Consider the following 27176-nt stretch of genomic DNA (forward strand, 5'->3'; position numbering starts at 1 on the left):
GTACATTTACTAGATATTCTCAGAGCTACAAATCTTCTGCAGTGTGTAGTGTGTGTGCATGCATGTAAGAGTGGAGCGAAATAGCGAGAGCGAACGCGATGTGTGAGTGAAGGCAGGCAGGCAAGCAGAGGAGCAGAGTACAGCAGAGACTCCGGCCCTGGAGACCAAAGCTACGGTCTCAACCGCGTCCTCCGATCGCGGCCAACAATGTTTTGCAAGACGGGCTTCACTAGATAGAACTTTGCGGTTTTGGTGCTTCTGAGTAGTTTGTGTTGGAGTCTGAGTCTGAACAGCGTAGCCACACACGAGCGCGCATGGGACACCGACCAGGGTGATTTATACGTGTAAGAAGTTACAAACAGTCCCTTTAAGTTGATAACGTCTGTATGACTATAAAGTAGAATAAATTAAACTGTCTCAGTTTGAGCAGTTAACAGTATATGTTTGTACTGGTAGTCGCACGGAACTGACATGTGATCGTGTTCCATGACGAACGCTAAACGGCGTTGCACGTCGTCAGTAAGTTCAGCTGGTTAAGTCGGCATTGATGCAGACTCGCTGTCAGAGGGTTTTACAATCCACTCCCCACTGATTGGTTTGGGATGTCACTAAATATGGCGGACCCTCCACGTGAACGCGTAAACGGAGTGGCAGTAGGTAGCGAGAGAGCTCCATCATACAAGCACTGACACACCTGCTGTCGCTAGTTGCTACGCTGTGATAGGACAATTGCTGATTTGGGGGAGGAGTTTATCAGCCTCCACCTGTAGGGGGCGTCACCACGACTTCAGGCTGCTCATCTCCTTAAACAAAGTCCTAAGTTTGGGGTGAATTTCCCGTTTTGTGGACCAATGAAGTCGAGTCATGGTTGGTAAACGACAGCGTCACATTCATGTACGTTTATTAAGCTGTATGAATGTGTGTTTTGGTGTTGCTGCTGTTACCGGTTTGTTGTATGATTTGACATGAATGATTCATGAGCAACTGCTGTTGGTGTGTTAATAATCAACGCCTGGAGCATCTCTCTTCCTCTCTTTCATTAGCTATCTATCTATCCGTTCATTCGCTCTCTGACTCATTTCTCTCTCTCTTCTCCCCTCAGGTGTCTCTCTCTCTCTCTCTCTACCTGAACACCTTGAGTCAGAGTCGTAACGGCCAGAAACACAGGACATGTCTATTCCTGCTGCCTCTTCTTCTTCTTCTCTCAGATTTAGACTTTCTCTCCTTCACTATCACTTTCTCTCTCACTCCATTTCTGTTCACTTGTGTCTTCTTGCTGCTGGTTTGTCAGTAAATTATCGATTTGAGGAGACTGAGAAGACAGATCAGCCCTCTCTCTCTCTCTCTCTCTCTCACGGCTTATTTAGCCAGTTAGTTGTTCAGTTAGTTAGTTATGTTGTTGTTGTTGTTGTAGGTTAAAGGAGCTCCATATCAGAGGAGGATTCACACCTTACTGGCCTAAACATCATGGTTGTCAATAACTGGTAAGCCTGATCAATACGTTTACTATCATTTTATTCTTTTAATGTGTTGACAACCTGTTAGTGCTTTGTTTTGTCTCATGGGATCTGAAGACGTTGTGTTTGAAAGATGAATGTGTATAAGTATAAATACTTACAAATCTCCCTTTAAAGCCGCAGTAGGCAGCATATTTTTGACATCATTGAGCAAAACTTCCATAATAACCTTTCAGCATATTGTAATTCAAGTGTTCTGAGAGTTAACTAGACTTCTGCACCTCCTCATGGCTCTGTTTTCAGGCTTTAGAAAATCTAGCCTGTGGTGGGAGACTTTGACCAATCACAGGTCATTACATTGAAAGAGCGTTCCTATTGGCTGTGCTGCGGTCATGTGACCGAAACTTGGCGTTCCTTCAACAGATTTCACAATGGCGGCGACGTCACAAACTTTCTCATTTTACAGCTAAACCGTGCACTACAAGATGATTCTGAAAACATTTGAGGAGAGAAATAGGCATTAACGTAACATAATATTGATTCATATTTGATCAGCGCTGCCTAGTTTGACCGTTTGGCCGGAGTTTGCGAGTGATTGACAGCCAGCTCTCATAGACGGGAGCTGGACAGCAGACCTCAGATCAGCTCTGACTGCTTGTTTTCTTCCGGTCTATGAAATCTTGTAGATTCCGTTAGGAGCACCGGAGGACACAGAGGCACATGATTTTTTTTCAGATTACCTGTTTCATGTACTAATGTTAGGATATAGTGACCGTTTTATAAAAATAACTTTTTTTTAATCATATTTGCTCCAATCTTGCCTACTTCAGCTTTAAGGTACATTTTGAACAGATAAAATTGTGCGTTTAATTTGGGATTAATCACAATTAACTATTTTAATCGATTACCGGTCTATTTATATATTAGGGCTTAATCACATGATTGTCCATAGTTAATCACGATTAATCGCAAATTAATCACACATTTTTGTATCTGTTCAAAATGTACCTTTAAGGGAGATTTGTCAAGTATTTAATACTCTTATCAACATAGGAGTGGATAAATATGCTGCTTTATGCAAATGTATATATATATATATATATATATATATATATACACAGACGTAGGCAAAGTTGTTGGTACCATTCCGTTAAAGAGAGAAAAACCCACAATGGTCACTGAAATAACTTGAAACTGACAAAAGTAATAATAAATAAAAATTTACTGAAAATTAACTAATGAAAATCAGCTGTTGCTTTTGAATTGTGGTTCAACAGAATCATTTTAAAAAACAAACTGATGAAACTGGCCTAGACAAAAATGATGGTAGCCCTAGAAAAGATTGAAAATAATTTGACCATAGGGACATGTTAAACTAAGGTGTGTCCTGTAATTAGCATCACAGGTGTCTTCAAACTTGTAATCAGTCAGTCTGCCTATTTAAAGGGTGAAAAGTAGTCACTGTGCTGTTTGGTGTCATGGTGTGTACCACACTGAACATGGACCACAGAAAGCTAAGGAGAGAGTTGTCTCAGGAGATTAGAAAGAACATTATAGACCTTCATGTTAAAGGTAAAGGCTATAAGACCATCTCCAAGCAGCTTGATGTTCCTGTGACTACAGCTGCACATATTATTCAGAAGTTTAATGTCCATGGGACTGTAGCCAACCTCCCTGGACGTGGCCGCAAGAGGAAAATTGATGACAAATTGAAGAGACGGATAATACGAATGGTAACCCAAGAGCCCAGAACAACTTCCAAAGAGATTAGAGGTGAACTCCAAGGTCAAGGTACATCAGTGTCCGATCGCACCATCCGTCACTGTTTGAGCCAAAGTGGACTTAATGGAAGACGACCCAGGAGGACACCAAATCATAAAAAAGCGAGACTGGAATTTGCCAAAATGCATATTGACAAGCCACAAAGCTTCTGGGAGAATGTCCTTTGGACAGATGAGACAAAACTGGAGCTTTTTGGCAAGTCACATCAGCTCTATGTTCACAGACGAAGAGATGAAGCATCCAAAGAAAAGAACACTGTACCTAATGTGAAACATGGAGGAGGCTCGGTTATGTTATGGGGCTGCTTTGCTGCATCTGGCACAGGGTGTCTTGAATCTGTGCAGGGTGCAATGAAATCTCAAGACTATCAAGGCATTCTGGAGCGAAATGTGCTGCCCAGTGTCAGAAAGCTTGGTCTCAGTTGCAGGTCATGGGTCCTCAAACAGGATAATGACCCAAAACACAGCTAAAAACACCCAAGAATGGCTAAGAACTAAACATTGGACTGTTATGAAGTGGCCTTCTATGAGCCCTGATCTAAATCCTATTGAACATCTGTGGAAGGAGCTGAAACATGCAGTCTGGAGAAGGCACCCTTCAAACCTGAGACAGCTGGAGCAGTTTGCTCACGAGGAGTGGGCCAAAATACCTGTCGACAGGTGCAGAAGTCTCATTGAGAGTTACAGAAATCACTTGTTTGCAGTGATTGCCTCAAAAGGTTGTGCAACTAAATATTAAGTTAAGAGTACCATCATTTTTGTCTAGGCCAGTTTCATTAGTTTGTTTTTTTAAATGATTCTGCTGAACCATAATTCAAAAACAATATCTGATTTTCATTAGTTAATTTTCAGTGAATTTTTATTTATTATTACTTTTGTCAGTTTCAAGTTATTTCAGTGACCATTGTTGGTTTTTCTTTCTTTAACGGAAGGTTACCAACGATTTTGCCTACGTCTGTATATATATATACATATATATATATATTTATTATTGGAAATCAATTAACAACACAAAACAATGACAAGTATTGTCCAGAAACCCTCACAGGTACTGCATTTAGCATAAAACAATATGCTCAAATCATAACATGGCAAACTGCAGCCCAACAGGCAACAACAGCTGTCAGTGTGTCAGTGTGCTGACTTGACTATGACTTGCCCCCAAACTGCATGTGATTATCATAAAGTGGGCATGTCTGTAAAGGGGAGACTCGTGGGTACCCATAGAACCCATTTTAATTCACATATCTTGAGGTCAGAGGTCAAGGGACCCCTTTGAAAATAACAATGACAGATTTTCCTCGCAAAAATTTGGCGCAAGTTTGCTTGATTTCTAGCTTTAAAACTGAGTCCGCTACGACCTCCGAAGGATCAATTGCATTAATGCTTTAAAGAAATAGTGATGTTAAAACTATTTTGCATGGAATGAAATGCATGCTGGGATACGTATCTGCCCCAAGTTGAGCTCCCAGAGCTTTCTGGGTGAACCGGGAGACGTTTTGGTCTGTTGTTGTCTAAACATGGAGTCATGATGTGACTGATGACACGAAACAAGAACAGACAAGAAGTCAGACCAAGAACTGACTCAGCTCACAAACTGATGACCAACTTCTTTTAAAATCATTAAATAACAATCAAAACACGACTGACAGACGACTGTCTTTATATTCCAGCGTGCTGACTGAATGAGTGTTGAGTCAGCGTGGGTGTGCTGACTTCCTGCTGTGAGGAAACTCTCTCTTCCGATGGAGACACTCTGAAACGTTTCAGATCCGACCTGATGTGGAAACTGAATCACAAACACAGTGTTTCTGTGTGTTCAGGCAGGTCGTCCCTGTTCGCCTGTGATGTTACTGATGACAGAGCTAAATAGATCTAGAGAGAGATCCCTTCCTCCTCATGTCAAACTTCTTTAAATGAGGCGACAACAACAAACAGCCATCAGGAGTAACTCCTCTCATTTTATAAGGAAGCTCATTGATGACTAAACCATTGAGTGATTGCAGAACAGACAGTTTGAGTTGAAATAGATCTGAAAAACAAGACGTGACAGCAGAATGGTGAGTACCATTCCTTCTAGATTTTTTTGTGAACCCCCAACCTAAACCTCTTTTACCCAACGGACCCAGTACCGGGTTCGGCTGAGCCGTGTGTTAAAACACTGCCTTTAAAAACTTCATAAAATGCTGTGGTGGTCTTTTTCCTGAATTGTTTCTAACAGACGAGGCCTTAACGCTACTAAAACAACTATGTTTGTTTGGCAATGATTACAATATTTTAGTTACAAAATCAACACAGGAGAAATTGTATTTTTACTTTATAATATTTTTGACTGTTTTTATATTACATACTTGACTTTGGATTCTTTTTTGATATCTTATTTACTTTGTTATTGAACTTATTTGTTATTATCTCAGTTTTACTTGATCATATTTCATTATTATAATAAAACTACTCCATTTAGAGTCAAAATTATACAATTTAGTTGTTTTTTTAAGCACGGTCCCTCGAGGGGCACCGGTGTTGCATCTCTCTGTGCATGGCGTTGTTGCTATAATGGTGTTATCCACTGTCTAATCTATAAAACATTTTAGGCAAGGATGAAAATGAAAACTTTTCCTTTGGTTCATCACAATTTACTCAGGCATAGTACCAGTCACAATGTCACTGATACTGGGGATGAATTTTCTGAGGTCTTACCTATCCATAGATACCAACATCATGCATATAGACCTGGTAGTTGTGGAGCTATTCTTGATTAATTTTGGGTATGTCTGTCTAACCACACCTTCCAGCACCCTAGGGGCTTAAGAGGTTTAATGGGTTTCACTTTGACTTCCACACAGTCAGAGTTTTCTGGACGTCAGCATCTAGTGGTCGTTAGAGAAACTGCAGCTCAAACAGCTTCGGTGTTGGTATTATTGACTCTCAGGAGAAACAACAATATCAATATCCAATATACTGACATTAATAAGTGTCTTCTGTCTCCTACAGCGTGGTGTTGTGATGAACAGCCAAGAACGACTCTAACACACAAACACACTATGAGTATGTCGGCGGTGCGCTCAGCCTCCCCTCTGCCTGCAGACCCGATCACGCCCCCACCCATGACCACACCTCCTCGCAAAGCCTCAGTCCGCCTGCAGGAGAGGTGGGTAGTAAACACACACACACACACACACACACACACAAAATATATCATTACTTTACAAAATGTCCTCATTTTCTACAAATGTACTTGCTTTCCAAAAACCTCCAAATATTTTCACCTTCCAAAATGTCGTCTCTTCTCAAAACATGTCTTTGCTTTCTGAAAATGTCCCCACTTTCTTAGGATATTCCTCCTCACCAAAAATGGCCCCTAATTTCCCAAAATATCCCCAGCTGTTCTAAAATGTCCAAAAATATTCTTTCTTTACCAAAATGTTGTCACTTTCTAAGAATCTCTTCAATTTCTTAAGATGTGCTAGTATATGAAAAAATAGTTTTCCAAAAATGTCCCCCACTCTTAAAAGATTTCTTTATTTTTTTTAAAATGTCTTTGCGATCTTAACATTTCTCACTTTCCAAAAAAAGAGAGGACACAAAAGAAGGATTAACCACTCACACAAAATATTCTAACTTTACAAAATGTCTTCATTTTCCAAAACCGTCTTTACTTTCCAGAAATGTCCTCACTTTCTAAAAATGGCCCTGCTTTTCTAAAATCGCCTCATTTTCTACAAATGTCCTCAATGTCCAAAATTATCTTTTCTTTACAAAAATGTCCTCAATTGCTAAGATGTGCTTGTTTATGAAAAAACAGTTTTCTAAAAAAGTGTCCTCGATTTCTTGAAATCTCTCTTTCCAAAAATACCCTCACTCAGACCCTCACAAAATTTCAAAAATGTCCTCTCTTTATGAAAATGGTACTTTTTTTTCTCAAGATATTCCTCCTTTACCAAAAATGTCCTCACTTTCCAAAGATGTGCTCGTTTACAAAAAAAGTCCTTGTTTTCTAGAAATGTCCTAGCTTCTCTTGATTGCCCTCACACAAACAATCATCACACTGTGTCTTGATTGGCTCTTTTTGTAGGCGGGGCTCCAACCTCTCGCTGCTATTGGACGTGAGCAGCCTGGGGGCGGAGCCTGTGTGTTCTGTCTCCACCCCGAAGGAGGTGTGGCTCCAGCTGCTTCACACCTCATCTCGACCTCTCACGCACACGATGCTGCAGCAGGCCGCCGTGGACGCACACACGCTGAATGTAGAGTATCAGGTAACGTGGCGTCTGCTGCATTCATCACACGTTCGCGGTCACGCATCTACGTCTGAGCTCTGTGCGAGACGAGGTTTGTTTGTTTTAACGTCCAGCCCGTCCCTGTCTCCTCCACAGAAGATCCCTCCGAACTTTGTGAGCGCCGCAGAGCTCGATGTTCCCGGACACATGATCAAAGACCGATACAAGACCATCCTGCCCAGTCAGTAACGCCGCTGTCCTCCCAGTAGAAACACAGTAGACGCTGTTTTCACTCTGTCGTTGTGGTTTCCTGTTTAGACCCTGAGAGCCGGGTGGTCCTGAAGAGCCCAGAGGAAGAGGCGGGGCCAGACCGCTACATCAACGCCAACTACATCAAGGTCAGAGTCTAACTTTTTTTTATATTAAGTCGAGGTAAATAGTAATAAAGCATTTAATTGATTAGTAACTAATTGTACAATAGAAATATTAATCTATTAATAAATGGATTAAATTACTACAACGGAGTATGAGGGCCACATTGAGGGGGAAAAAATCTGAGATTTCGAGAATAAAGTCATAATATTTTGAGAAAAAGTCATAATTTAATGGAAATAAAGTCACGAAAAAAAGTCGTAATATTACGAGAATAAAAGTAATTTCCTCCTCCACAAAAGAGGCAGTTTCCCCATCAGGTCCGTGTGGTTCTTTCTTCAGAATAAACGCAGTTTCTTGCACAATTTTTTCAAGGTCCTGATACTGATGATAATGTGGTGCTGATGTGCCAAAAGATATTATTAGTTTAGTTAGTTTATATTAGTATTTTGTTATTTGTGAAACCTAAACTCATTATCATACAGGCGGCACTCCGTCGGAAGTAATTCCTTATTGGACATTTAAATGAGCAATAAAAAGAAGAATTATAAAAATAATTACAAATTAAATATTAATTCATCAATAAATAGTTCAAATCAAAAAGGGATTTACAAAAACACCATAAAAAGTCAATAAGTACATCATATAAAAATACATTAATGAATTTATAAATAAATGATCAAATTTAAAAAAGGATTTTATTGTTTAATGTTTCCTCTCTACTTAGTATTACTGAGTATACACAAAAAAATACTGCAGTAAATACCCGTTTGAAGTGTCATCATCTCTTTATTATTTTATTATTTCATCCATAATTAAATTAGTTTAGTGACAGTGAAGAAAATATGTTTCCAAAAGAAAACAAGCTGATAGAGTGTGACAGCGCTGTCACTTAGCGTGGGCGTCTTCTCGGTTACATGTGTGTGTGTGTGTGTGTGTGTGTGTGTGTGTGTGTGTGTGTGTGTGTGTGCGTGTGTGCGTGTGTGTGTGTGTGTGTGTGTGTGTGTGTGTGGCGGACAGCTAAACAAACAGAAACTCAGATATGAGCCGTCGGTTTGTCAGCGTGGGAGTCTGACAACCAGGAAAACCACAGGAAGTGAGGGAGGAAGTGACACGTCCCCCCGCCGCCCACGCATCCCTCACACTCTGCAGCCTCAGCTCAGTGTGTGTGCGTGTGTGTGTGTGTGCGTGTGTGTGTGTGTGTGTGTGTGTGTGTGTGTGTGTGTAAAGCAGACACCTGCGGCTCCTCCTGATGTGGGACAACATCTATAATTTATTTAATACAATAAGAAGCTACAAACACTAATTAATTTATTTACACGTACAGATAAATATATTGACTTGCTGATTGGACGCTTGGCGGTTGTTATTGATGAACAGATCGGACTTTATCATTCACTTCCTGTCTTATGAGGTCTGTCTTATCGAGGAAGCGGGCTGGTTTCAAAAGTAGAGGGGACATGATGAAGTTCCTGTCTCAGGATGAGATTAGTTATCATGTGAACGTTGTTTGTCATTTATGCATGTTTATTGATTTGCAGAATTAAGGCTGTGTTTACATATTTATCCACGCAAGAAAAAATAAATATAACCAAATAAATGCAAGGTGATAGCTTCATCACCAAAAATCAACTATTGATTAACAACCTGTTTGAGTTCAAATCCAAATTTAAAGAGTAACTTCCAGGTGTACTCCAGTACACGGAGACATCACTGCTGGGTGTCGCACAGGAGAGAAATGCTGCTGCTGTTAATTTACTCCTTAAAGGACCAGTGTGTAGCATTTAGGAGAAATTTGCATAAATGTAATATAATATTAATAAGTATGTTTTCATTAGTGTATAATCAGCTGATAATAAGAATCATTGTGTTTTCGTTGGCTTAGAACGAGCCCTTCATATCTACATATCACTGAGTCCGCCATGTTTCTACAGTAGTCCAGAACGGACAAACCAAACACTGCCTCTAGAGAGAGACATTCACGTTTTTATGTTTTTGCGTCGGCCACCGTAGTTCTCCGACGACACGCTTGGCACACGTGAGAAGTTTCACTTGGTTGCAATCTGCATTGCCAGATGGGAAATTTTAAAATGATCGTATTTTGAGGAAAATGATCGTATGTATAATAACAATGAGAACAAATATCCGTAAATATGAAATTTTACAAAATTGTTGCTGTCAAAGTTAACGCAATAATAACACGTTAACGCAACTTGGGATTTTTAGGTTGTAGCGGGCTCAGTTTTAAAGCTAGAGTGAAGATACTGGTATCATATGAAACTATAAAAACCTAAGGAACCCATTGGTACCAACCATGTCATACTAGCTTGTCGCGAAGGAGGCTAATTCATTTTAATGATCTCATTCAGTATTAATAGTTACTTTGTCAATAAATGGTAAAATTTTGAATTATTATGGCGTTCATTTGCTTCCATATTTCTCTCTATATTTGTTATTTCATGCTGCCCTATTAGCTCATTATCAGCTTGTCAGCCTGTAAAGAACTTTGAATGGCAGTAACCTGTGTGAAAGGTGCTATGTACGTACATTTTGATTGATTGATTGATTGATTGATTGATTGATTGATTGATTGACTGATTGATTGCTGTCCTGTATGACCTCCTCTCTGTTCTACAGGGTTATAAAGGAGCTCGCAGGGCCTACATCGCCACCCAGGGGCCGATGCTGCACACTGTGGGGGACTTCTGGGACATGGTGTGGCAGGAGAGGAGCAGCATCATCGTCATGGTTACAAGATTGAAGGAGAACAACGAGGTGCGACATGACCTCCTCTTCCTCCTGCTCCTCCTGTTGTCCTCTTTTTGTCTTGTCCTGAAAGTGTCTGCGGTGTTTTCATTCCAGAAATGTGAGCTGTACTGGCCACAGCCGAGGGAGAGGAGGAGGAGGAGGAAGGAGAAGGAGGAGGAGAAAGAGGAGGAGGAGGAAGAGATGGAGGAGAGGGAGGAAGAGGAGAAGGAGGAGGAAGGAGAGACGGGACAATTCGGCAGATTCCTCCTCAGAGTGAGAGACAGCAGAGAGAAAGATGGGTTCACCGTCACTGACATGGAGATCCAGGTACCGTTAACTAAGTCCATTTAGTTTGAGGTACTTGTACTTTACTTGAGTGTTTGTAACGTGTGCTACGTTGTACTTCTACTCCACTACATCTCAAATATTGTACTTTTTTATTTGACATTGCAGCTGTGCTCGGAGCGTCGTACCGTCAGACACTACTGGTTCACCTCTTGGCCTGACCACCACATCCCACAATGCACCGCTCCTCTGCTCAGACTGGTGGAGGAGGTGGAGATGTACAGCAAGTCCCTCCTACCGCCCGCCGGCTCTCAGCCAATCACAGCCCCCGTCCTCGGTCCTGGACCAATCGTCGTCCACTGCAGGTTGGTTCCTCATCAAGGAATGTAAATGATGATGAAGTGATGAGTAAATGAAACATTTTCATTCACAAAAATTCATCAAGTTGATATTCGATTCATGCCAACAGAAGGTTTGGTGAATCTGTGTCTCCCGTCTTCTCGTCTCAGTGCAGGTATCGGGAGGACAGGTTGTTGTATCGTCAGCAGTATCGGCTGTCAGCAGCTCAGAGAAACCGGCCAGGTTGACATCCTGGAGACGGTCTGTCAGCTTCGACTCGACAGGTGGGTGAAACATCTCACCTCTTTTATCAGTCTGTCTGTGGTGTTCAGTTTATTCCCTTAATGTAGCCTGTTTAACCTGTTTAACCTGTTTAACCCCCCCTGTCCTGTGTAGGGGTGGTATGATCCAGACCACAGAGCAGTACCAGTTCCTGTATTCCACACTGGCACAGTACAGCTCCCAGCTACAACACAACCAGGTACTGAACTGACGTCACAACGGAGTTGAACGCATTCCAGTACCACATGTCGGAAAAAATGTAATGGGGTTAGCTCCAGTCATGCTAGCCATTGTTAGCAACACCAGTTGATAACAACGCATTACGCAGTATTTTGCAAATTCAAACATCGTAGCAACACGTCCAAGTCTGAAAGTACTGTGTGTACGACCGATTTAATCAGACACTAACCAAACAGAAGTGCTTATAAACAGTATATTAATACAGCTATACAGCCATCTTGGATTTTGAGCTCAGGGTTGGTGAGGTTAGTCCGACTTTCCGAGTCAGAAATCTGACTTTTCAGGGGGAGTTCCAGTTGAAATTTGGGGTATTTTGGGAACTCGGATTTCTGACTTCCCAGTTTCAAATAGAACGCAGCATTTGTCACCTGACTCAAGGTGGCAAAGGGTCCCCGGTTCACACCAAGCCTCCAGAAAGAGTGCCGATTTTCGCCTAATTTTTGTATAGTGGCCAAACGGCGGTACTACAACTTCTGTGTCCGTCATGTTATGCCATTGGGCCCAAACAGACTTTTTCCCATAGACTTACATTGGGAACGAGACGTCTGTAACTCAGCGGATACATATTTTTTAGGTGAATCAACTCCCCAGTATGAACGCTCTAATAGCCCTTATTTAAATCATTAGGTCTTAAAAGTTGTAAAACGCACTAACAGCCGAATCCAGAGTTATTTCCCATCCTCCGTTCATGTGAATGAAACCCAGACCGTGACGACAGCGCAAGCTGTGACGACGGCATGATGTTGGGACCCCCCGTGACCAAGCCATGTGACCGAGCGAACGCTACTGCGCATGTTCCATGGACCCAATGGATGCGGAAGATCTGCGGAAGATCGCCGGAAGATCTGGGTACTTTTCCAGACGGAAGTCAAGCCATTTTGGCTTCATGTGACAATGAGCAACTTTCATAGGAATAAACGGGGCTGGGAAGACTGTTAGATATTCATCTTCACCTTCTCTCTTCCCTCATTTCCACCCCGCTCTCTACTAAAGGCAAAAAATATGACTAAAATAAAAACTTTTGATGAGGTTTCTACAGATGGTTAGGTGAAGAAAGCATGAACCTTCAACACCACAGACCGCCGTTAGCTTCCTGTCTCATACCAAAAGTCACGACTTGTTTATTACGTATCATGACCACGACCCCTTTCCCCGACCGTAACCTCGTCGTTTTATTCACCTAAACTCAACCCAACCTTTAGATCAGGAGGTCTCGTGGTTTAGATGTGAGGACTTTGTTTTCAGTAACAGCTATGCTATAGTTAAAAAGTGTTTCCTCTTAAACCAGGAGCAGAACCAGAACCAGCAGAACCCAGAGGAGCAAGCCAGCATACAGCTACAGAACCTCCAGCTGGACAACACACAGAACTGATTCCATACAGAACCTGGAGAACCAACAAGACCAGGTACACACCTAAAGAACTCCAGCAGAATCAACAGAAAGCACAACAAGTGTTCTTAAGAGAACCAGAAAGATGGAAACAAGAAGTTAGAAGACACCAGCAGACGAACCCAAAGACCTGATGCGCTTACAGATGGAGAATTTGGGGAACCAGCAGTATCTGAAGTGTCAGGATCACACAGGAACCCCCAAAGAACTGGATATGTTGGTCCAGCTCAGTGCATGTGACCCTGATGAACCAGCACAGCAGAACACCATGTTCACACTGGACTGGAAGTCTCTGAACAGAACCAAGTAGAAAAAACACAAAATGTCCTTTCCAATATTAAAAACATCTGATGAAATAAAATAAAATAAAAATGGAGTATTCTTTGACAGATATTGACAATATTTAATGAAATTAATTACTTTAACGATGATTTTAATAAAGTGGGTCACAGAGGCCAAACTCTGACCCACCATAACGGAACAATGGAGTTTAGGGTACGAATTAGTATTCAGTGTAAACTCAAGGTACATACAAATGTACTGTAAATTAGGTCAAATTTGTGCTTCTGCTTCCCTTAACCTGAACCCAAGGTGACCCAAACCCAACCTGAGATGTTTAACCATAACCTCACCTGTAAACCCTAACCCCGGGGCCCCGGTAGCTCACCTGGTAGAGCAGGGGCCCCATGTACCAAGGCATACCGCAGCGGCCTGGACTCGGATCTGAATGAATGAATGAATGAATGCCTTTATTGTCATTGCACAGCTCTACCACAAAACTCTAGAGCAACTCCTCTCAGTGGTACAAAAAAATTATAAAAGCAAGATAAAAAGATAAAATAGATAGACCCAACAACTCACATATATAATAAATAAATAAACTGGTAGCAGCATACATAAACAATATTGTACAGTCAGTGTATTGCACAATTCCAGCCGGATATTTTTATTGCACTTAGCCATGATAGTGCATAATTACTAGTGAGAGTTCAGTTCTCTTATGGGGCATGGATAAAAACTGTTCAGGAGTCTGGAGGTGCAGGTCTTGATAGACCTATAGCGCCTCCCAGAGAATCTGACCCACTGCCCTTTGCTGCATGTCGTCCCCTCTCTCTCCCTCTTTCCTATCTCTCCACAGTTGTGCTATTAAATAAAGACATTTTTTAAAAAAAATGGATTTTGACACAAGGCTCCTGAACAGACAGGGCCACCTTTATAATGTCAGGTTGTTTTGTGTTTTAGCATATTTATAAACAAATTTAAAAGTGATCAAATTATCTCAAATTGCCATTCAGACCATGTGGGCCTTCGGGGCCCCTGAGGGTCTGGGGACCGAGATTTAATCATCTGAAGCAGCTCCTGAGCCTCAGTAAGACAAACACTGCATGAGGAAAACATGCACTAGAGGTAAGTGCACAAATATTTTTAGTGCTGCAACTAATGACTGTTTTCATGATTGATTAATCTTATTTTTCGATTAATCAATTTGTTTGGAAATTGTCTGAAAATAGTGAAAAAATGCTTTAAAATCACATTTCTCCAGAGCTAAAAGTGACACATTCAAATACTAAAATATTCCGTTTTTGGTCACAAGAAAAAAAAAACTATATTATCAGAATAGCTGCCGATTAATTTCTGTCAGTCGACTAATTGATTAATTGACTAAATGTTTTAGCTGTAATGACCCTTTAAAGTCTGCAGGCTGTTTGATAGTCAAGAGATATGATGTTGGCTGTTTGAGTTTTGCTTTAAAAGTAGGGTTAACTTCTGACTGTGTCACCATAAAGAGTTAACGGATAGTTGCACTTCTTGTATCGCTCACATCTCATCTGCAGCAGTGTGTATGTGTGTTTGTGTCTCTGTGTGTGTGTGTGTGTGTGTGTGTGTGTGGGTGAGGTGATCAGCTACTTGTACAGAATAAGGTCTTAATTGAAAGTACATTGTGTATCCGACAGAGGGCAGAGTTTCAGTCACACACAGCACCGGCCTCTGTCTGTCTCCTCTTTCCTTCCTCTGCTCTCCTCCACTTCCTCCATCAACCATCAACCCCACCCAAACAGGAAGAAGAGCCGACGACCTGCTCACAGATTAAATCACTATCACAATCTGGTTTATTGCTGAATAGGTTTTCACATACAAGGAAGTTACCTTAAACATTGAGAAAAATAAAAGCAATTACTGGAAAAGTCAAGAAACATAGAAACATTTACAATTGTGTGTGTGTTTAATTTACAGCAGATTCCTTCTTAAAGATAATATTCATGTCCATTTTTTTACACTTTAATAAAGACAATATATACAATACATATAGGACACACAAAGACACACAAAATACAACTTCTACAACATAAGGTTTAGGGGTGCAGGCAAGTTCAAGATTGTGTTCATAATGACTTGCCTGGTCAAAATGGCAAAGCGAGAGGACAATAAACAAGGACAGACTCATTCAATGAACTGATCTCATGCAGAGAAATTTGGTCAGATATTTAAACATATTTCATTGCAGATTTTTCTTTTGTTTTAAGAATGTTTTCTTTTGTGTGTTTGATTTCAAGATGGAAAATATTTTATAATTAATCTTTTAGTTTTACTTGCAAAATACCACCTCCACAAATACAAATTCAGTGGTTCTAAATCTTTCTTTACAAATTTTAAGAATGAATATTTGGATGTCATGAAATATTCAATAAACTTTAAAATATCACTCTATATTTCACCTGCTTGGCAGTAATGTTAGCTGACCAGACGAAGGTCTCTCCATGAATCAATGCTGAGCCTAGTGTTGGCTTTTCCTGCTTCAGCCTCTGCGGCTGGAGGGAACAGGGGAGACACCGGCACCCGGTCGGAGACGATAACGTTTCTCGCTGCGGAGCCCCGTCACTTCACAAGACACGGAAAACCTCTGTTGGTCTGGAGGAGCTGCAGCAGTTATTTCTGCACAAACGTCCACTGTACATTCACTAGATATTCTCAGAGCTAAACTAACTCTTCTACAGTGTGTAGTGTGCGTTCATGCACGTGAGAGTGGAGTGAGCTGAAGCAAGTGAGAACGAGCGCAGTGGAAGCAGGCAGAGGAGCAGAGTACAGCAGAGACTCCGGCCCTGGAGACCAAAGCTACGGTCTCCCCCGCGTCCTCTGACCGCGGCCGACACTGTTTAACAGACAGGCTTCACTAGATAGAACTTTGCGGTTTTGGTGCTTCCGTGTAGTTTGTGTTGGAGATTGAGTCTGAACAGCGTAGCCACAAGCGAGCGCGCATGGGACATCGACTAACAGTTACTAACAGTCCCTTTAAATGGACTGTTAGTAACTTTTTACAGGTATAAATCTACCATGCGCGCTCGCATATGCGCGCTCGCGTGTGGCTACGCTGTTCAGACTGCTCTGCTGCCTGCCTGCCTTCACTCACACAACGCGTGCGTTCTCGCTCCACCTCGCATTCATGCGCGCTCACTACACACTGCAGAAGACTTTGTAGCTCTGAGAATATCTAGTGAATGAACAGTGGATGTTTGTGCAGGAATAAATGCTGCAGCTCCTCCAGACCAACAGAGGTTTCCCGTGTCTTGTGAAGTGACGGGGCTCCGCAGCGAGAAACGTTATCGTCTCCAACCAGAACTCGACCGGGTGCCGGTGTCTCCCTGTTCACTCCGGCTGCGGTCGGGAGACAATAACGTTTCTTTTCCTGAGGCTTTCCGGAGGCTGAAGCAGCGGGGCTGAAGCAGGAAAAGCCAACACTAGGGTCAGCGGTGATTCATGGAGAGACCTTCGTCTGGTCAGCTAACATTACTGCCAAGCAGGTGAAATATAGAGTGATATCGTGGTTTTAGCTGACGTGTGTCGCCTCACTGTTTTGAGCGATGCTCGTTCATGTCTATGTAGAGCGAGCACAAGCGCGAGCCCGACACTGACTTTCGTTGACTTAACGGCCACAGGTGTCGCTGTTAACAAGCATTTCTGGAATGCTTGCTGAAATTACAAATAGTCCCTTTAAGTTAAAATGTTTAAGAAAATAACCATTATTCATTTCTATATAATTGTTTTGTCAAAGCCACAGGGAGCCACTGGAGAGGGGCTAAAGAGCTGCAGGTTGCTGACCCCTGGACTAACCTGCAGGTGTTTTATTTTGAAAGGCTGTACCGGATGTGTTGTGCTGTCTCTCTGTGTGCTACATTGACGGAGCTGGTCGGTAAAAGGCGTCGCTAGTAAACATCACAAGAAAGCCAAAAACACTCAGCGGACATCACAAACCTGAAAACACCGACGTATCACCTCCTCTCTCCGGTTCACACAGAGCCCGCCGGTGCTGCTGTAACCGTCCGTGGTTGTCACGGTAACTGTTGTCAAGGGTCTGTCGGGGCGTTAGCCAGCTAGCATAGCCACCTAGCCACATTAGCATTAGCATTAGCATCAGACGACACAGAAAGAGAGATGATAGCGCTAATCAACAAGCTGCTGGACTGGTTCAAGGCGCTCTTCTGGAAGGAGGAGATGGAGCTGACCCTGGTGGGGCTGCAGTACTCCGGGAAGACGACCTTCGTCAATGTGATAGCAGTAAGTGATGAAGCTAACGTGATGCTAACGAGCCAGCTGTCAGTTAGCATCTGGCTGCATCCATTGTTATCCTGCAGAGGTGAGGTCAGCTCAGCGAGCTGCTGTGAGGCAATGTGAGTGTAAATCACATTACAGTGTTAGATAGCTAGTGTTGGTCACTGAGGATGAGATTAAGATAACATATTCCTTTATTAGTCTCACAGTGTTCAGCAGCAAAGGGTGCAAAAAAACAAGATCCATCAGCCAACACAGTAAAAAAAAAGAGCTAAACAAAATATGAACCATTTAAATAGAAGGAAGTATAAAAATAGGAGTAGTATATACAGTATTGACAATATTCAGACTATTAACAAAATTGCACAAGTGGGAAATGATATTGCACAGTGAGAATGAAATGATATTCCACCTTGAAATATCAGGTATGTGTGATTCCACTATCAGATAACACATCTCAGTTATATAGATATATTGATTTTATCATGATTGTGTCATGCATAAATAATATGCCCAGCCCAAACGGGCTTACAAGACACCATTATTTAGAAAATAAAGAAAAAGACAAAGGCAGGAACCAGTGTAGCAGCATAAATAACAAATAATACCAAAAAAATAAACCATCCTTAAATAAGATTAAGATCAGATATTCCTTTATTTGTCCCATAGTGTACAGCAGCAAAGGGGATATATAGTGCAAAAAACAAGATGCATCAGTAAAAACAAAAAGCAAGATACAACACAGTAAAAAAATGTGAACAATTTAAATAGAAGGAAGTATAAAAATAGGGGCAGTTTATACAGTATTGACAATAAACAGACTATTAACAAAATTGCACAAGTGGAAAATGATATTGCACAGTGAGAATGAAATGAATGAATGACTTTATTTCGAACATTAAAATAAATAAAAACAGATACAAAATAATAACAAACAAAACAAGAGTAATATTGTACGAAAAGGAGTAGGTAGAAGTAAAACTTATATTCCCTACCCCTTTCTCACTTCTCCTCTAATAACTCATATATCATAGAATGATAATATAATAAAATATATATAAACTATCCCAGATTTATTTACATCCCAAATTAAATATATGAACAGCATCCCAAGTTTATTTACAACCCACATATCCATCCGGAGTTAAAAAGTAGATGTAAACCAACCCTTAACGCAACCCTTATCACAACTCTTCCTCAACCATATACCTCCCAAAAATGTATTTTTTGTATAGCTTTTTAAAATGATTTATCTATATTGAATGAATGAATGAAATTCCACCTGAAAATATCAGGTTATTGTCAGTTTATTTGGTGTGTAAGTGGTCTACTGGGAGCAGTGGAAGGAAGGACCTGAGATTATGTTACTGTTAAACATCAGCACCGGCTGTAGATGTGTCATTTAAAAATGAGCACAGCTGCTTTCACATCTGCACCGGTGGATGTTCTGAATCTCCACCATGAATGTTTTTACCAGAATGGAAGGCCATTTTTTGGGGGATGTTAACCCCTCAGCCCTGGTGCTGTTAGCAGGGCCGGAGGAAGGGTTCGTAGGTCTGGTTTGAGAGGATCGATCCTGTCGGAGTGACCTTCCCTCTCCGGTCGCACCAGCCTCTCAAACATCAGCTGACACTCAGCATCCTGTTCCTCCCATGTTCATTTTTGAGTGATCCACTAACATAGATTTTCCTTTTCCTCCAAAAATATATTGTTTTGCAAGTTTGGGCATTTCCTTCCTTTTTTGGAAGGCGGACATCAGTATTTCGGATTTTGGATAATAATATATTGCCCAACATTAAAGGTTCCATATCATGCTAATTTTCAGGTTCATACTTGTATTTTGTGTTCCTACTAGAACATGTTTACATACTGTAATGTTAAAAAAAAACTTTATTTTCCTCATACCGTCTGCTTGAATATACCTGTATTTACCCTCCGTCTGAAACGCTCCGTTTTAGTGCATTTCAACAGAATTGCAACAGAATTGCAACAGAATTGCGTTGCTAGGCAACAGTTTGGGTCCATGTTTACTTCCTGTCAGCTGATGTCATTCAAATACACTGCAACCAGGAAATAAACAGGGACACATTTAGAATGTTTACGTTTAAAACCGTGTAATGGTCTAAATATTGTGTATTTATGACATCACAAATGGACAGAAATCCTAACGGCTTGTTTCAAACGCACAATTTCTGAATACGGGCTGTGTGTATTTGTCTGTATATTGAGCGCTTCTATACTTTCACAGTATTTACAAAGCACTTAAACCTGCTTTATAATATAAAATACATGTAAATCTTACATTTTACAATATGGGACCTTTCAAAGGTGCTTTTGATAACATTCAGCCACTAATGTAGACTAACGGTGTTTCGTACATTATTCGCCCTTCAGCGCCACACCAGGCAGCACTCCTCTGTTGTTAAGAGCCAGACAAGCATGTTTGTATGCTCATTCTCCAGGGGATTATTCATTAGAGATTCTAGACTTTGATTGATGTTTTTCGGTCCAATAGTTTTTGAGAAAAGTGTGGGAAAAGTAACGCCTCCACCTGTGGACAGAAGATCATTAAGCTTAACGGTGTTTTCCCTGCAGAGCGCACAACATGATTTCGACGGCAATTATTGAAAATTTTAAAGTCAAAATATTTGATTGATATAATAAATGTTAACTTTATTGACCTTTCCTTTTTTTTTTGACCATTCGAGTCAGCCCTAGATATGACATTTTGGGATCTCTTGAATCTGGCTTTTAAGATTTATGACCAAGACACAGAGGAGGATGTTTTTCACTTTGGAAAAAATAAACTTGTAGCTATAGAGAGTTGTTTTATTGGTCACTTTATGCCTTTTTATTAGAACATTGACAGCAGAGAGATGACAGGAAACGAGGGGAGGGAGAGATGGATAATGGCGTGCCTGGCTGGACCATGAATGTATAATTAGAACTGGATACCGGGCCTCAAGATGGCACCTATTCAGCCCAAGAGGATCGCTCGTCTGGCACATATACCAATCTTCCTGGTTTTCTTCCGGGGTATGCGGCCCACTGAATATGCTCAGTACTGTTTCTCCCACTGGCCTACGCACTTTGTATTGTGATGATGTCACAGATGGTTAAATCGCTTTTCTCAGCTTGAGGAAAGTTTTACAAATACACCCATGGGCTGTATGCTGTAAGCCTGTACCGTGGTGGATGTATTAACGTCTCTGTTCCCAAACAACCGGCTATCGGCCAGTAGCTAGTAGTGCTAGTAGCATGACATCTACAGAATTGAATGTGGTTGTAGGCTATTTAATAACACGCAGGGCAAAATCATAGGACACAACCTCTTATACATCCATGGTCTGTGGTCTATTGTTCATCCATTTTGGATCCTTGAAATGAAAAATTTGAGATTGCGCTCAAAATCTGTGTGCTGGATTTTTCTAACTTTCCATTTGTGTCCATCGCTCACTTTAAGCTACTTTGGGAAGCAGCTGGGCAAAAAAGGTTAATAAATAAGTAAGTAATTAAATAGTTATAATAGTATGCATATTTATAATATTTTTATTGTTCAACACAGAACATTTCAGTAGAGACATTAAATATGACAATAGAATAGAAATAATTTAGTTTTACTTTTGTACGGCACTTTGTAGGCGGACGTTTTACTGGTGTCCGGTAGTCGCTTTCAGTCCAAAATGGCGGAAGTGTAACTCTGCTGCTGGGCGCTGACGTTGCAATGGAACAAAGTATTGACTTTCACTTCTTATCAATAGACGTTCTTTGGTCTTATTATACCTCCATGGTCTGGACTGGAACTCGGGACGCTGTGGCTGCCGTCTTGACCCCTAACTCACCCGGACAGCCCTACCGTTGGCATTTCTGTACTGACATTGAATGCTACCTTACGACATCCAAATCAATACAGTATATATGTGATCAGCTAAAATCTGCCAATAAGAGTGTCTTTGTGTGTGTGTGTGTGTGTGTGTGTGTGTGTGTGTGTGTTACAGTCTGGCCAGTTCAGCGAAGACATGATTCCTACAGTTGGATTCAACATGAGGAAGATCACCAAGGGCAACGTCACCATCAAGGTTGGTAGTTCCATTCCTCTGCTGCCTGTCTATACACACTCTTATATAATAATATAATACATATACTATACAAATCTCCCAGAACTGCGTATTTAATGTGTTTCATTTTTCTTTCTTTTGTGAAGCACTTTGAGCTACTTCTCTTGTATGAACATTGCTGTGTAGATAAAGTTCTATAACGAAAACCTAGAAATTAGGTAGTAGTATAAGGAGCCCTTTTTTATGGAGAATGGACCCTGCCAAAATAAAAAATAAATAAATGACTCAATAAATAAATATATCCTTAAATATGAAAAAATTTATATATTTAAAAATGTATAAAAATAAAAACAAATAAATAAAAATAGTAAATAAATAAGGGAATTAATACAAAGATACATAAATAAAGAAGCAAATTAAAACAAAAATATAAATATATGTCACATTTTATTAATTAATTAATGTATATATTTATTTTGAATATTATTTTATATATTTTTAAATATATTTATTTTTTTTACAGTTAAGGATATATTTATTTATTGAGTCATTTATTTATTTATTCATTTATTTTTGATTTTGGCAGGTTCGGTCCTCCATACTTTTTTACTGCACATAAATAAAGACCACAAGCAAAAAGAAAATTAACAAATGTATCATTTTTATTTTAGAAAAGACCAAACAGATTTTCTTAGTATCAGTTTGGTCTCTTTTATTTAATCATTTTTCAGTTAATTATGTTTTAACGATGACCTTTTACTCATTGCATTCTCTAACTGTGTCCTCTCTCTCTGTGTCTGTAGTTGTGGGATATCGGCGGTCAGCCTCGGTTCAGGAGCATGTGGGAGCGTTACTGTCGAGGAGTCAGCGCTATCGTGTAAGTCCTGGTTTCCTAAACGGTGGCTACTCTCCCCTTAAACGGGTCGCTGGGACGTCTCAGCTGGGTCCAAACATGGCAGGAGCTCCGGAGACATTAATGAGACAGGAGAGGATAGTCATGCTAGTTTGTTCAAGAACTGGAGGACAGAACTTGGACACAATAAAAAATCAATCAATAAATAAATAAATGACTCAACAAATAAATAAATACGTCTTTAAATGAAGCAAAAATAACATTAATAATAAATGTAGCCATTGATTAAAATTAGAATTTAATTAAAATGTGACATAAATTTATATTTCTGTTTTTATTTATTTATTTATTTATCTTTGTATTAATTCCCTTATATATTTACTCTTCTGTTTAATTTTATTTATTTATGTATTTATTTTTATTAATTTAAAAAGATTTTACATGTAGGTTTTATTATTGATTTTTGCATTGATTTTTTATTTATTTTATATTTTTTAAATGTATGTACTTATTTCATGTATTTCTGCATTTATTTATTTATTTCTGCACAATTTTCCCTATATAATATAAACTATATGTAATATTTTTGATACATTTAATGACATATTTATTTATCGAGTTTTTCATTTATTTGTTGTTTTAATTTTGTCAGGTTCCGTCCTCCATACAACTCATCCTTATGTCCAACAAACAGAGAGAGATGCTCAGCATTTAATATAACATTTGAAGGTTTTTACTGGTCAAATCGGGCTGAATACCATCATAGAATCCTAGAATTTGATCATGAGAAAGAAGCAGAATACCGTCCTGCAGTCTTGTTGTGTCGTATTACTCCAGTTGTCTTGGTGAGATGGGACGGGAAAGCTGCAGGGTAAACGGGTCACATTTATGTAACAAAGTTGGTTTGCATGTCTCGCTGAGATGATAGTAAAAGTGATCCTGATGGGCTGTGAGTTTTTCTACAACTTCGGTTTGGTTTTTAGTCCAGTTCAGCAGGACAGAGCATGATATGATTGGAGGGCCACAGAAACTGAACCAATAGTATTTTCTGATTCGGTGCTAAAATTACAGAAACTGTTATTTAAATTAACCTTTTTCTATCACTTTTTTGAATGAACGTACAGATGTTTTCATAGTTTTTTTTCCCTGTTGTAGCTACATGGTGGACGCAGCAGATCCAGAGAAGATCGAAGCCTCCAAGAACGAACTCCACAACCTGCTGGACAAACCGCAGCTGCAGGGAATTCCTGTAAGAACACAACAAACCAGATCCTGATCCTGAGCAGAACCGAGCACTCCCACTTAGCCTGACCAGAAACTAAGTTAACTAATACACTGGACTGGACCAGATGAAACTGACGGAAACGAACGAGACCCAACTGAACCTGACCAAAACCCTCTGATTTGACTGACAGCTGTTATATTCTCTGATGTGTACTCCTCCTGTGTGTCTGCAGGTTCTGGTTCTGGGCAATAAGAGGGACCTACCAGGAGCTCTGGATGAGAAGGAGCTCATAGAGAGGATGTAAGTGTCAGTGCTGGCTCACACCTGATGCCATGGGCGCCGGAAGTAGGGGGGCCCCCCACTTACCGGCCCTTAAGGTCGCGAATCAAATCAAATGCCCCTATATTGCAAACACGGTAAACACCATAAAAAAAGACGTTTCAGTTATTCCCAGAAAAAGACTTTGTTTGGACTTTACTGCTGACTGTAGATAAACAGCCAACCAACATACTTTCTATAGATTATTGTTGCTGCATGATGAACATATTCATATGTTGAGTTTTCATTTTAATTAATTGATTGATTGCTTGTGTGTTTTTAATCAGGAACCTGTCGGCCATCCAGGACAGAGAGATCTGCTGTTACTCCATCTCCTGCAAGGAGAAAGACAACATCGGTACGACACAAACTCACACACACACACACACACACACACACACATACATTAATACTGTTATACTGGGTCCCTGGTTGACATAATAAATATAAATTCCCAACCCAAGGTTGTGTTCAGACCGATATCGCCACTGTGTGAAAAAAACATCCTCCTCATTCATTTCAATGAGACCACTGCATGGGTATAACTGGGCGGCCAGCGTACAGGTCTGAACCCTGAACCAGGATCAACTGCAGAGTAATGCAACGTCACCCAGCAAAGCACTGCGTCTTTGAATACAGAAATAAATAAGGGGTGAAATGCAAAGGAAAGGAAAATCGTGCATAAATAAATAATTAAATGCATAAATACATAAATGAATACATACATTCAAAAATAAATATGAAATAAATTAAAACATATAAATGCAAAAATAAATAAAAAATTAATGCAAGAATATATTAATACATTTAAAAATAAATACATAAGTAAATAAAAGGGAAAATTAAACAAAAGAGTGAATACATTTATTTATTGATTGATTTAGTTTGGATTTCGTGAGGTTCCCTCCTCCATATACCTGAGGGTCCTGACCCAGTGGAATGACAGCTAGTAGTCTGATGAAGACTATTTTCAAAATGAAAACACACACAGTTACACTTTACTATTAGTTCACCTTTTTCTTTTCTTTCACTCTCTCTGTGTCTTTCTTCTGTTTGTCTCTGTTTCTGTCCACACATCTGTCTCTCTCTGCAGACATCACTCTTCAGTGGTTGATCCAACACTCCCGGACTAAGAGGAGTTCCTGAGAACAGACACGTCCCCCAACAGAACAGGCCACGCCCACCTGTCCTAACACACACTTGCTCTTTGATCAACCCCCCACCCATAACCTCCCAACTATCCCTCCTCCATCTACCCCATCCTCATATTAATACCTCCTGACCCCTTCACCTCGGGATGCACTGATACTTCGTTTTTGTTATTTATTGAATAAAGTATCAAAGCAGGAAGATCATGTCAAACACCAAACCAAAGCCTCCGGATCAACTTCCTGTTTGCTCCTGTAGAAAAACAACCTCCCATCAGCTCTTGTCAGGGTTATAAAATTATGACTTACCTGGAATATATCACACATTTTCTGGGATTTCTTGCCATAAATTAAACGTTGTCTTGTCGGCGTGTTGCTCCCGTGGTTTAACAGTTGCTTAGAAGCATTAATGAGATTTGAAGAAGGCAAGGCGTCTTTGCGTCATGCTTCCGTGACTATCGATTCCTCTATTGATACTTTCCGACAGCAACGCATGCACAATGACGCATACGCACACTTTATCATGTTTCAGTTTGTTTGGGACCGGAGCAATGGCGGAGAGAGAAAAAAATGCGCACCACATTATGGTGCGTTCAGGCTCTATTCAGTACAAATGAGTATTGGGTGAAGGTTAATTCTAATGTTACCATGATGTGTTCAAATGTAATCTTGTAAAATGTAGTTTTTGGTGAGAAACTTGAATGAATCCAGATGTTTGAAGGAGATGTTTTCACAGCAATATATAAAACAGATACTAGAGAGGGAATTATGACCTGTTTGACTTCCTAACACTAGCTCTAAGCAGCTTATAATACATCATTAAAAATACTAATTGATTAGAAGCTACTACTTGATTTGGAGAAGGCGTCTTTGTTTTCAGCACATACAGTTGACATGCTAGCAGGTATTTTTCTCCGGAAACAGGAGCAGATTTTGGCGAGAATTCCCAGGAAATACTGGGATCTCAATTCCTGACATTCAACTCTAGTTAGTTCATTTCACTGATGGCTGACGTGCTTCTCTGCAGGGTGTTTCACAGGTTACACTACAGAAGTTTACGGCTTTATTTTAACAATAGTTAACGGGTCATTTCACCCAAATTACAGAACAGGAACATTAGTTATCGGGAATATTTCCCCGCTAAAAGATACTCCCTGAAAACCAGTCACCAGTCCGTGGATTATCAAAAAAAAAAAAAAAAAAACATCTGCGTGGATAGAAGAGAGGAAATGTGTTTTTTTTGTGATTTGGGTGAACTGACATTTAGTGTTTGATACTGGCAACAGAAAAGTGGTTTAAGTGCATCATTACAGATCCACACAACAGCCTCCATTACAATCTGCATTTATAAAATGGTTGGGATCCTATACTCGACATCTTTGCAGTCATTTTGACTTTTAATCATCAACACAACCTATCAAAATGGGGAGATATAGGCACACATTTGGCTGGAGCCTGTTTTGTGGATCTTCCTCAAGTTTTCCCATGATCCTCCTCTCCCCTCCCCGACCCCCACCTTCATCACCTCTTAGCCAGTAACCACAAATCTGCCTTCATCATTTCGTCTTTCCTCCTCTGTTGATTTTCCTCCCTTTCTCCTTCCATTCTTCCCTCTCTACCTCCGCATCGTTCATCCATCCATCCACACCTCCCATTATTTCACATTTATATAATCCTGAGAAGCCCCTCTTCCTCCCTCGTCTGTTGTAAACTGCTTGTCCTCTGTATTCCCTCTCTATCCCTCCTTCCTTTCTTATTTTTGGATGTGACCTTCTTTCTCTTTCCTTGTCGCCAAGCCCCGCCCTTCGCCGTCTCTCTCGCTCTCCTGCCGAGCGAGGGATAAAAAACCTTTTTATTGCACTGTTGATTTTGGTTTTGTAAGATATTAATAATGAGAATAATGTTAATAATCTTC

At 40.3% G+C, this 27176-nt stretch overlaps 2 protein-coding genes across 5 annotated transcripts in view; both read left to right on the top strand.

The window, feature by feature from the left end:
• LOC119489815 (tyrosine-protein phosphatase non-receptor type 7-like) overlaps positions 1 to 13487 on the top strand; it is a 15039-nt gene extending 1552 nt beyond the window's left edge. Inside the window, exons 2-13 of one of the 4 annotated variants that reach the window (XM_037772709.1) lie at positions 1415 to 1484; positions 5062 to 5298; positions 6233 to 6389; positions 7314 to 7494; positions 7612 to 7696; positions 7774 to 7853; positions 10465 to 10602; positions 10690 to 10902; positions 11029 to 11225; positions 11370 to 11483; positions 11596 to 11680; positions 13010 to 13487. In XM_037772709.1, the coding sequence (XP_037628637.1) occupies positions 6283 to 6389; positions 7314 to 7494; positions 7612 to 7696; positions 7774 to 7853; positions 10465 to 10602; positions 10690 to 10902; positions 11029 to 11225; positions 11370 to 11483; positions 11596 to 11680; positions 13010 to 13093 (1284 nt within the window). In that variant the 5' untranslated portion in view covers positions 1415 to 1484; positions 5062 to 5298; positions 6233 to 6282 and the 3' untranslated portion in view covers positions 13094 to 13487. Of the gene's footprint in view, positions 1 to 801; positions 1485 to 5061; positions 5299 to 6232; positions 6390 to 7313; positions 7495 to 7611; positions 7697 to 7773; positions 7854 to 10464; positions 10603 to 10689; positions 10903 to 11028; positions 11226 to 11369; positions 11484 to 11595; positions 11681 to 13009 lie in introns of those variants that run through there. The other 3 variants (XM_037772707.1, XM_037772708.1, XM_037772710.1) reach the window with 3 other exon arrangements.
• A 3766-nt stretch (positions 13488 to 17253) lies between these two features.
• On the top strand, positions 17254 to 25482 carry LOC119489829 (ADP-ribosylation factor-like protein 8A). The gene is made up of 7 exons (XM_037772744.1): positions 17254 to 17665; positions 21658 to 21738; positions 22521 to 22594; positions 23726 to 23819; positions 24028 to 24095; positions 24401 to 24471; positions 25207 to 25482. The coding sequence occupies exons 1-7, from the start codon at positions 17543 to 17545 to the stop codon at positions 25257 to 25259; spliced, it is 564 nt and encodes a 187-aa protein (XP_037628672.1). The 5' UTR covers positions 17254 to 17542; the 3' UTR covers positions 25260 to 25482.
• The last annotated feature ends 1694 nt before the right edge of the window (positions 25483 to 27176 follow it).

The sequence above is a fragment of the Sebastes umbrosus genome, chromosome 6 (assembly GCF_015220745.1).
Source record: "Sebastes umbrosus isolate fSebUmb1 chromosome 6, fSebUmb1.pri, whole genome shotgun sequence".
NCBI lineage: Eukaryota > Metazoa > Chordata > Actinopteri > Perciformes > Sebastidae > Sebastes > Sebastes umbrosus.